This window comes from Ovis aries, chromosome 20 (assembly GCF_016772045.2).
Source record: "Ovis aries strain OAR_USU_Benz2616 breed Rambouillet chromosome 20, ARS-UI_Ramb_v3.0, whole genome shotgun sequence".
Classification (NCBI taxonomy): Eukaryota; Metazoa; Chordata; class Mammalia; order Artiodactyla; family Bovidae; genus Ovis; species Ovis aries.
In genome coordinates this window covers 24,616,419-24,627,524 of record NC_056073.1, presented here as the reverse complement: position 1 = coordinate 24,627,524, position 11,106 = coordinate 24,616,419, and the positions used below count along the sequence as shown (strand labels likewise).

Here is an 11,106-nt window from a genome sequence, read left to right as displayed (position 1 = left end):
ATGTATATAACTGAATCACTTTGCTGTATGCTTGAAACATTGTAAATCAGCTCTACTTCAATTAAATTTTTTTTTAAAGTAGGCTCTTGAAGACTGTAATGCCTACATCCAGGGGCTTCATCCTCTTCTCATCTTGCCTGATTTAACCTGTCCTGCTGAAATGCTTATGTTCCAGCTTCCTCCACCTCACCCTTTCCTTTTCCTTCTCCTCTCTTCTTAGGGTTGGGGGTCCTTCAGATTCTGCTGAGTCTGGGCTTTTTCCTCACTCAGCACACTCTCCTGGAACACTTGTTTAACCTCATTGATTCAACAGTCCCCTTGCAGATGAAGCACTGCTGCTGTTGCTGCTAAGTCACTTCAGTGTCTGACACAGTGTCTGACTCTGTGCGATCCCATAGATGGCAGCCCACAGGCTCCCCCATCCCTGGGATCCTCCAGGCAAGAACACTGGAGTGGGTTGCCATTCCCTTCTCCAATGCATGAAAGTGAAAAGTAAAAGTGAAGTCACTCAGTCGTGTCCGACTCTTAGTGACGCCACTTTCCAAGCAAGTGTACTGGAGTGGGGTGCCATCGCCTTCTCCGAGATGAAGCACAAATACCTTTAACTCTGGCTTTCCCTCCCTTAATCCAATCCAGTGGTTTCCAACTTACCTGTCAAAGCACCAAGGACTCCTCAGGCTCAGCTTGTGCAAAGGGGAGGCTCACTTTTCCTCTCTTATAACTGTTTTTTCTCTGTTGTTCCATATACATTTCTTTTTAATGGTCCCACTATCGTTTAGGTCATTGCCTGGAAAATTCCATGGACAGAGGAGCCTGGTGGGCTACTGTCCATGAGATCTCAAAGAGTCTGACTCAACTGAGCAAGTGAGCATGAGCACCAGAGCCTAAAGTTTTGACTCCTGCAACTTCTATACATCATATATTAAAGCAAACACCAAATCCAATGAATTAACCCTTGCAATGTCCCTGAAATCATCCACTGCCCTTTCACTCTTATCACTGTTGAGAAGGGTTCCTTTTTTTTTTTCTTGACTAGGCTGTTATAATAGTTTTTCAATTGGTCTTCCAGATACCACTCTTTTTAAATAAAAATGATCTTTATATTCCTGATGGTTCTCTCTCTAAAGAGAGATTCAGTTATGCTAAAAAAAACTCCCACTGTCTGCAGAGTAAAGTCACAATTCTTTCTTTTTATAAATTTTTTCAGTTTTACTAAGGTATAATTGATAAATAAAATTTTAAGATATTCATGGTGTTTTGATAAATGTATACCTTGAAAGGTACAATTCTTTATCATGGCATTTGAAATGCATTACAATCCAGCTCCATCTTGAGTCTCCAAAATTTATCTCACACTGCTCCTTCTGCATTCTCTATTAGTAAAATAGAGAATGGACCTACTAAAGGTCCAGCCTGAACGTCCTCTTCCCAATACCCCAACCAGAATTAAGTTGCCTTTTCTTTGTTCTCATACGGTACATATTTCAAACTGTTCTTAGAGTCACCATCATCACACTGAATTGTAATGATGCCTCTGTCTCTTCTAACAGATTGTAAGCTGCAGCATACCTCTTGCTGTATAACAAATGACAACCAGATTCAATGACTTAAAACAGCAGATGTTTATTATTTCACAGTTGCTGTGTGTCAGAAATTTGGGAGTGGCTGGTTTTGGCTAGGGGTATATCATGAAGTTGCAGTCAAGAGGTCAGCCAGGGCTGCAGTCATCTGAAGGCTTGATCAGAGCTGGAAGATTTGCTTCCAACAAGGCTCATGCAGAAGCTTGGCAAGTTAGCCCTGGCTGTTGGCTGAAGGTCCTGGTTCCTGTCCATAGGGACTTCTCCATAAAGCTGCTTGAGTATCCTCAGAACATGGCAGCACACTTCCTCCCCAGAGCAAGTGATCCAGGACAAGAAAAAAAGAAGAAAACCAAAAAGCCTTTATGACCGTCACTTATTCTGTTAAAAGCAAGCCACCAAATCCAGGCCACATGCAAGGAGGAGAGGTGAATTAATCACCACCTCTTTTTGGGAGAGAGACAGAAGAACTAGAGGACATATTTTTAAAAAAACCACCAAGGGCTGTCCTATCTTTCTGTCTTCAGTAACTAGCACAGTTTCTGGCACTTATAGGTGCTCAGTAGATATTTCTAGTGGAATAATGTGTGAAGGGGGAAATATTGGAGTCATTGTAATATGGGTAATTAGTGTGGTCCAGGTGAAGAATGGCGGAGGTGAGAGTTGAAGGGAGAGATTCTGAGATAAGAATTCATGGGACTCCATGACTGGTTACATGAGAAGGGTTGGGAAGAGATTCATTTGGGGTTGAAGGTGGTCTCGAAACTAGGACTTAAAGATGGTTGTGTCAGTTGAAGTAGGCATCTAGGACTTCCTTGTTGGGGTTTCAAAGGTAATGACATATAAATCATACAGCTAAACTTAAGCCCCAAGTCTAGTTGTTCAGTGATATTTGGAAAGGTTTGGAGTTGGCAGTCATCAATTTGAGCCAGAAGTCATCCCCTATATATCATGTTTCTCATTTATAAATGTGGAGGTTATAGTACCTAACTGTGTACCAGAACTGTCCAACTAAACTCTTGGGAATATTAAAAGGTTGGCAACATCTCATCTTTTGCAAGAAATTCCCACCACTGCATCCTCTAGAAATGGTCATGTTTAAACACAAGGGAACCATCAGATTAAACCATATGAAATACTGGTATTCCAGTTTTGACTTACAAAGAAATAAATTCCATAGGGTTCAACCTAATAGATATATGTCTGCAGTTTGAAGATTTGAACACCTCTTCACAGATGGAAAATTGAGATGTTCCAGAGTTCTGGATCTTTCTATTCCTGAGACTGAGGTCCAACTAACAGAAAGGTCAGTCTTGAAGTTAAATTAGGTTTAGCCCAATACAGGCATTACTTTCTCATTTCCTTAAGTCAGATAAAGGAATTAAAGAACAAAGACTAAATACTGGATTCAAGAAACTTAAGATGGAAAACTTATCTTGGAACTCCAGCTAAGTCCAGATTCAACTCCATTTCCTACACTGTGCCATTTCTAAGAAATTGTATTTACTTAGAAGTGAAATAGCTGAGGACCTAATAAAAAAGGAACTAGGAATTAAATAGTTCTTTGCTCATTTTTGTATTTTTGTATATCTGGAAGGTGATTAGTTGACTCCTTCATTACTGGTAGGAATAAATCCAATATTTGCCGATATAAATTAATTTATGAAAAATACCTTTTGTCATTTCCAGGAGTACTTCTAAAACTTAATACTGAACAGAAACTTTCAGTGTGAAAGTTCTTTCTTTTCTTCTTCAGTGTTTATTCTTCCACTTTTTCAGATTAATACCGAAGATATTTGGGTAAAAGGTGTGAAACTCATTGATAGTGGCATAAAGATCTCAAATATCAGAGCAAACCTGCACGAATTCATCCATTCGCCTCTTTGGAAAACAAACTCCCCGAGGGCAAGGACTTTGCCGCATATTCCCAGCATTCTGAACCGTGCCTAACGCTCTCCAGCTTTCAGCAAACACTTGGTTATCCGTCCATTCATAATCATCGGTGCAGGGCGCGGGCCATCAAGGAAACCGGCCTGCAGCTTTTCCTTCCTGCGCCCAACCTGCGCTGCTCTCAACCCCCCAGGGTCACAGCTCGCACTGCCGGAAGAACCCTGGAGGCGCGGCCCACCTCTCGGTGGCCCTGCGGCCCTTCCCTTCCCGTGGAGGAAGGAGCGGTAGCCGAGGAGAGAGGGAAACCCGGGCCCACTTCCTGTCCGGGCAGGGCAGGGCGTCCATGAGCCCCTCAGCTGGAAACTGCAGATTCGCAGCACTGGAGAAGGCAGTGGGGTGCGGGAGCCGGGCGAGAAAGACCCGGCCGCGGGTACCGCCCCCACCGGCCCCGGCCCCGCCCCCCGCGCGTCCCCGGCGGCGGCGAGAGGGTTAAGCGCGCGGGGGGCGGGGCCCGAGCGAGCCGGGCGCGCGGACTGAGGGCCGCGGGCGGCGAGGGGGCTGCGCCGGGGGCGGTTCCGGGCGGTGGGGGCGGGGGCGGGCGGAGGAAGGGGGCGGGCCCCAGAAGTTGTTGGGCGCTGGGCCGGCGGCGGGAGGGCGAGCGAGCGAGCGGGCGGGCGGCGGGCCGGCGGGTGGAGCGGGGCCGGGGCTCGAGAAGTTTGCACGGCGGCTCCTGAGCGCCGGGTGCGGGCCCCGCCGGCCGTGCGCGCCCGCTGCCATGGCTTTCCGCCGGCGGACGAAAAGTTACCCGCTCTTCAGCCAGGAGTTCGTCATCCACAACCATGCGGACATCGGCTTCTGCCTGGTGCTCTGCGTCCTTATCGGGCTTATGTTCGAGGTGAGCGACATCGGGGCGGGGAGCGTCCCTCTCGCGCGCCGCCCGGCGTCCCCCTACGGGTCCCCCGGGGTCTGCGTCTGCGCCCGCGCCCGGGGGCCGGGCCGCCGTGTCGGTCCTCCGCATCCCCCCGGCTTTGTGCACCGTGCGCCCCTCGGCCTCCTAGTCAGCCCAGACACCGCCGCCAGCTCCGCGTCGTGCCCGCCAGCCCTGCCGCCCCGTTGGGTACCCACTGGACCCTGCAGCTCTCTCTGCAGCCCCGACTCTCAACCCTGGCCTCGAACCGACGTGGCCCTGGCCCGCCCAGCGGAGGTTCCTTTCTGGTGTCCAGGAGCCAAGCCCGGAGACTCCCAGATCCGCAGGCATTGCACAACTACCCCTTCCTAGCCCTAGCTGCCAACTCCTCCGGGCTTTTCCAGTGGGAGGGACCCCGGCCCTTTTCCACTTCCCACCTGATTTTCGGTGTCTTTTGCATCCTCAGTTCTGGGCCATAGTGGGGGTGTTCGGGGTACGGCCCTAGCCCCGTTCCAGCAGTGCCCTTTGCGGTCCTCCTGACACCCCTCCTTTTTTTTTTTTTTTTTTGCTCTTGCCCTAAAGGCCAGTTTTCATATACCCTGTGAACATAACGTTCTGTGAACTGTTCCTTCACTCCATCTGTGGTGGACCTAGAGCTTCTCCCTGTGACAGGAGCAAGGTGAAGGCGAGGCATACCCTCTGCTTTTAGGAGAAAGGTGATTCTACCATAACTGTGGGGGTAGGGGACAGCTGGGGCAGGCCTCACCGACTTACCTGGAATGGGGTCGGAATCCAAGGGGGCTCATGGGAAGACTCCCTGCTCCACAGCCAGAAAAATGTGATAGTCACAAGCAGGGAGAATTGGCAAACAGTGAAGGACTCGCCCTGGTCTGCCTTGTCTCAAGGTGAGTGCCGCTTCATCGGCAGCTTATCTGCATCTCAGGAACAGGCTGGGAAGCTGTAACCATCCATCAGTTGCCTTGGATATGGAGGATTCCTGGTGTGGCTAATTTCTTCTTCCGTGTCCCTCTGTGTCTGGCTTTCCTATCTCTTCTCTCAGGATGAGGAGGGCCCTGCTAGGCAGGGAAGCTGCCCTCAAGGTGGGGATGTTCTTGTGGTGGCTGAGCCAGGGTTGGATGGGTGCACACGTCCTTGGCTGGGCTTCAGGGTCTGTTGGAAGTAACTGGAGACTGCTATTGGGGTCTGCAGGCCTGCTTTACTCTTCCCTCATAACCCCCATAACTCTCGTGGTATATCCGCGGCAAGGGCTTTGTCAGGCCAGGGTCATCTCCTGTGCTGCCATCTCTGCTTGGTCACTAATCTGATGAAATTAAAAAAACAAAACAAAACAGCTGCAGCCTCAGTTTCCCCATCAGTACAGATTAGTAAAAACCCGTCTTTCTCCTGGGGGTTAGTGTGAGGTTTAATTGAGATCATGTGAGCAGCAAACGCAGTAATAGCTTCTACCAATATAAAAGCAAGTCATTTGCGCCTGAACCTTTATTGTTGGCCATAAAAATAGCCTATGGGATAGAGAATTTGTTTGCTCCAGCAGATGCCCTCAGTATCTCCTTGCTGTCCTTCATTCTGAGAGGCCTCCCAATGCCTTGTCACCAGTCTTGGAGGGTGTGGTTGGAGAGACACACGTGACAGCTGTCGCACTCACAGCCACATGCTCGCTCTGCAGCCTGGTGGGCCTCTGCTGTGTCTCTGGCGTTCATTAAGGGTGGTGACTCTATCTGCTCTGTCTTTGCTCCAAAAGAGCTGCCGAGCATTTAAACTCTGGATACCTCCTTCCCTCGCCACCTGTGGTCTGGTGAAAAGTCCTGTTGGTTAAACCTGGCTGCCTATGGGAGAAAGTGCCAGGAGTCCTTAATCCCGTATGTGAAGAGGAGGAAGGAAGGCCCAGGGTGGGAAAAAACAGCAAAAAGACTGCCCTGCTGTCCTCCCCATCTTGGGATTGGACTGGGAAATGCGGAAAGGATCCTGGCTGGAATGCCTCTGTCCGTCCCACCACCCTCTTCCAGTAGAGTCTTAGTCCAGTGGCATCCATGCCTTCAGGCAGGTTGTCTCCTGGGAAAGGTGCACTGAGGTGTGATGTGGGTCAACGTGGGCTGGCCTGGGAGGAGGAGGGCCATGCCCCATCCTCCCTTACGAAGCATGAGTGTTCTGCTGTGCTAGGCACACAGAAGGTCCTCATCGTATCTACCAGCTGATGCTCCACGGAGATAGGTATTTGGGGAGACTCAGGTTTCTAGAACTACCTAATGAGAGTGGAAACAACTCACTGTCTTCTGGGGACCTCCAAGAAACACGTGGGCTCCCTCACAGGGGAGACCGTCAGGGACGTACTGCTGTCACTCGGGGCCATCTGGGCTCTCCCCTGGAGGGGTGCTGTGCCTGTATGTGTAGGTAGGGATGGGGGTGAGAGTGCAGGGGCAGGCCAGCACTTAACACCGCCCAACTGAAGAGGGAGGAGAGTGAAAGGGGAGGGGGAGGCAGGGCGAGGGGACTGCCAGCTTTTGGGTTTCTAACTTGGGGCAGGGCTAGGATGCCTTCATTCAGAAGCTGAGTCAGGAAAACTCAATTATAATTCTTCCCACAAAGAGCGAGTATCCTGGCCACTCCCTCCTCTAGGGTCCCCTGCCCAACTTCAGCCAATGAGCTGAGGCCCTCTCCCCCGACCCTGGCAGCCGCGGCTCTTGCATCCTAACTGGTCTCCACCTCTTCTGTGCCTCGCCCCTTCCCCAACTCACTGGCCAACTCACCAGCATTCAGAAGGGCTCTCTTTCCCCAGCAGGGACCTCAGGACCTTAGTTCTGTCCCGTGGGAGATGCTGACTCCAAGTTCCTTCCCTTGGGATCGCTTCCTTTGAGAACACACGTGAAAGAGTTCCCCTCCCACCTCCATCTGGCTCAGTTTTGAACCCTTCTGAAATTCCTTCTCCCATTTTTGAGGCTGGGGTAGGGGGACAGGCTCTTCCCCCCTGAGCCCAGGTTTTCTTTCCATCCTGCGGGCTGTTTGGAATAGAGTTGTTCTGTGCAGTCTCGGCGCTCAGCTAAAAAATGTCAGGAATGTGGAGCTTTATTTTTCCCCCTCCTTCCCTTCCAGCTCTCTCTTTCTTGACTCTGCTGGGGAGAGATGGTGCAAGGGGGGGGGGTTCTACTCCACACTTTGGGTCCTTCAGGCCTGTCTTAGGTGGAGTCTGGCCCCAGCGGCCTTCAGGGTGTGGGCAGCCAGTGGGGTGTGTGTCCGATTTGAAAGCCGCATTCCCTCCCCTCCCCTTTGCCTTCCCTTTCCAGTGTCCTGTTCCTTCGGTGCCACGTTTCAGACCAAACCAGGCAGGGGAAGAGAGAGGAAAAGGCACTCATTAGCGATCTGAGAATGAGAACAAGGTGGCGGGGGGGAGGGGGCGGCACATCCAGCGGAGACAGGCCACTTGTATATTACCTCTAAAGTCATTTCGAGACAGAAACTTTTGTTTGTTGCCCAAGCTCATTTACAAGCGCTGCCGGTCTGCAGCATGGAAACGGTTCTGAAATTCTGGGCCCATCGTTTGGAGGTTGGGTTTCTGTTTTGGTCCATGATGACTGTAAGAATTTTGGACTCAGAACTTTGAGGGCAGTGGCTGGCTTTTGCTTTCAAATTGTTTTGGAGACAGATGTAGTAGGGCCACCTTTCCCCCAGGAACCACCTTCTTCCTGGTTGCCACGGTCAGCCTGTCAGGGTGATGTGTTTGCAGCATATACAGTGGGAGCCGGTTGTGTTACAACCTGGCAGGACACGGGTCCGTGGCACCAGTCCACATCCTGCCAGGCGTCCCCATAGGCACCGCAGCCCGAAGTGAGGCTGCCGGTCCTGCCTCTTAGCATTCATGAGTGCCCTAAGACAGTTCTGCGTCTCTTCCGCTAAGACGAAGAGCTGTGTATACGGCACAGATGTTCATCCGCGGGCATGTGTCGCCTCTCTTTGACTAACTCCTAATGGGCTTTTAAAGACATTCCTCTGCCAGCTTGTACAGTTCCTGACTTACGCGTCTTCCTCTCCTGCCTCTGACGTGGCCCATCAGTGGTGTTCTAAAGAAATGAGTCAGGGGAAGCCGAGAAGGGCTGTCTCTGGGGTGCCCTTGCTCTGTGATTGGATTTCTACCCACATTTCAGTGATCTGAACAACAGAACAGAGATTTGGAGCTAGCGTTCCTCCTGGTCTACCTAAAGCATCAAACCCTCTCCTGTGGGATATAAGGGTACCTCAGTGATCCCTGTTTATTCCCTTGGCAAAAATGTGATGGCCAGAAAGGAGGTGTTGATCAGTGAGTTCGTTTTTAACTGTCACCACAGGATAATGTGTAAATGTCTCGCACAGGGCCTGGCATGCAGGCACTCAGTTGATGGTCTCAGCAACCATGCTGGTGGTCTCTGTTACTGGCGTCCCAGTTGGGCGTGTGAGCACACCTTCTGCCATCACGCTGGCCCAGATTTCCATTTAGATATGACCTGTTTTTCCGTGAGACCTTTCCCCCGAGTTCTCTAGTGCCAGCCGTCTGCCCCAAAGGGGACCATCACAATACCCTAGGTGCCTCTTTCCCCGGAGAAAATCAGTTGTCCCTCTTCCATCCATCTTATTGAAAGGTGGGCTGGGGGTGCTAGAGGGTCTCAGATATGTGGCTGTCAGCTGCCCTGCCTTGCCACTTCCTCTCGCCTGCTCTGTGTCTTTACCCTCAGCTGCTGCTTCTCTGGAGCACTGTCCAGCCAAGTTACAACAGAGCGCCTTAGTCCTGCCTGTTTGCAGAGTCCCATGTGTTGCTATGGAGAAAACTTCAGTCTGGCAGGCATGAGCTCCTTTTTTGATCTGCTTCATCGTGGGCAGGGGCCCCAGAAATCACTCTATGGCAGATGTATCCCCTGTTCCCACCCTGATAAATGCCTAAGCTGAAGGGTTGATAAGAGGGGATTAGAATTCCCAAACTACAGAAGTGCTTTCTAATCAACTAGAGTGCTTTTAGCAGGCCGTGGTGGGAAACTTCACTGATATGATCTCTTAACCTTTTTATCCAGCTCTGTGTATCTGGTGTCCACTGGTACCTAATGGTTAAAGAAAAGGGAGTTAAAAAAAACAAAAGCCGGGGGGAGAAAACAGTAAGGCTACCACCATGGCTCCTGACACAGCCCTTCTCATTTCACGAGCACACCTTTATCTCGTATACAGCCTTGACTTGCTGCCTCGTCTCAGGTGTCCCGGGTGGAAAGAAACCCAGCCTAGCTTACTCACAGCTGGTTAACGTTGGGGGTTGACTGTGGGGTTTAAAGAGCTTTGCAAGTGGGTCTCCTGGACCCCGCAGGTTCGCATAGCTTTCCTGCACGAAGGAATGGAGCCTGGTCATCATGAATGGGGGCCTGGGAGGCCCCTGGAGGGAATTTGGGGACTGCAGGGTTAGGTGAGGTGCTGCTCTGTGGCTCTCCACCCGAGCCACGTTGCCTCTCGACGGCTTCCCTCATCTGTCTCGAGGGGTTGGCAGCAGTCTCCATCTGTGAAATGCTTTACTGGCCTCACCCTGTAATCTGGATGGTTTATGGGGGTTGTCATACCCATCCAGAGCCTGGCTTCTAGAGCAGAGACTTGGCCAAGGACCATCCTCCCCGAGTCAGAGCCAAGACAAGAAGTCAGCCCCGTCTGGCTCACACTTAGAGCTCAGCTCTGATGCTTCCACGAATGGGGCGTCTACGGAATGTAGCCGTAGGGCCGCTTTATTTTTCTTTGTCTGAGTGGAATCCGTTTATTACCTGGAAGTAATGTCTGGGGGTCATTGTTCCATGTGGAGGCTTTTCTTCCTGGAACAGTCATTGCAATTTGCATATCCCTGATAGAGACTCCAGAGAGTAACCCGAATATGTGTGTCATATGTGACCAAGGGTGAGTGGGCAGAAGCTTTACCTCCTGTTAAAGTCACTGCCTGCTCTTGGCCCACATCTGCGTGAGAATCATTGCCTCTGGCAGTGACATCTTCATTGGCCTTTTCATCAAGTTAATATCGTGGTCACTGCTCAAGGGCACAGCTTTTCTTCATATTTTACAAGCCCAGAGGCTAAAGGAAAACCTAGACATCATCTACTACATTCATAGAAGAGGAAAACATGACCCCAGAGGTTGAGTGATTCGCCCAGGACGATCGAGTGAATTTCTGGCACACTCGGGGCTTGAACACATGTCATCTGACTCAGGTCCAGTGTGTTTTTACACATCTGCTCATTGGCTTTCCAGACACTGCATTTGAATGCAACTGTGTGTGCAGAAGCCTTGAGACTGATAGATCTTTTTTTAGTGTGTTGCATGCATTTATCTGGCACCTCATTGCTGACTGAGTGCCTGCTGTATGCCTGTGTGGAGTTCTGGGGATGAATGTGAACATGGTGACCTCCTCTCCAAGGAGGTTATGTTGTGGTAGCTTGAAGCTGATAGTCTGTTTTGCAGATAGAAGTAAGGTCTTGAATTTGATGAAAGCGGCAGGTGCAACTTACAGAGTTACAGATGACTGGGCCTCACCTTCAAGCCACTGCCATTGGCGGAAGAGGGGATTTATTGAATAGAGCCCCAACACCCTGAGCAGAGGATAAGTGTGGTGGTGACTCCTAGGCATTGTGTATGACACAGCTGCATGGATGAGTGAACTGACCGAAGGTGGGGTGTGTGTGTGCCTGCATGCAGGTGTGATTTCTTGTACGCGGAGGCCTT

At 50.7% G+C, this 11,106-nt stretch overlaps 1 protein-coding gene and 1 long non-coding RNA gene across 4 annotated transcripts in view; one reads left to right on the top strand and one right to left on the bottom strand.

The window, feature by feature from the left end:
- Nucleotides 1-1,598: 1,598 nt before the first annotated feature.
- On the bottom strand, nt 1,599-3,848 carry LOC121817416 (uncharacterized). Its single transcript, XR_006057313.2, has 2 exons — nt 3,251-3,848; nt 1,599-1,882 (listed from the first exon to the last, which is right to left on the bottom strand). It is a non-coding gene; the product is annotated as an uncharacterized LOC121817416 (long non-coding RNA).
- A 239-nt stretch (nt 3,849-4,087) lies between these two features.
- The window catches only part of TRAM2 (translocation associated membrane protein 2), a 68,334-nt gene continuing 61,315 nt past the window's right edge, over nt 4,088-11,106 (top strand). Inside the window, exons 1-2 of one of the 3 annotated variants that reach the window (XM_060403721.1) lie at nt 4,179-4,362; nt 4,957-5,090. Coding sequence is in view for 1 of the 3 variants with exons in the window: in XM_027959148.3 (XP_027814949.1) it covers nt 4,243-4,362 (120 nt within the window). In the remaining 2 variants the exon portion in view is untranslated. Of the gene's footprint in view, nt 4,363-4,956; nt 5,091-11,106 lie in introns of all 3 variants that reach the window. The other 2 variants (XM_027959148.3, XM_060403722.1) reach the window with 2 other exon arrangements.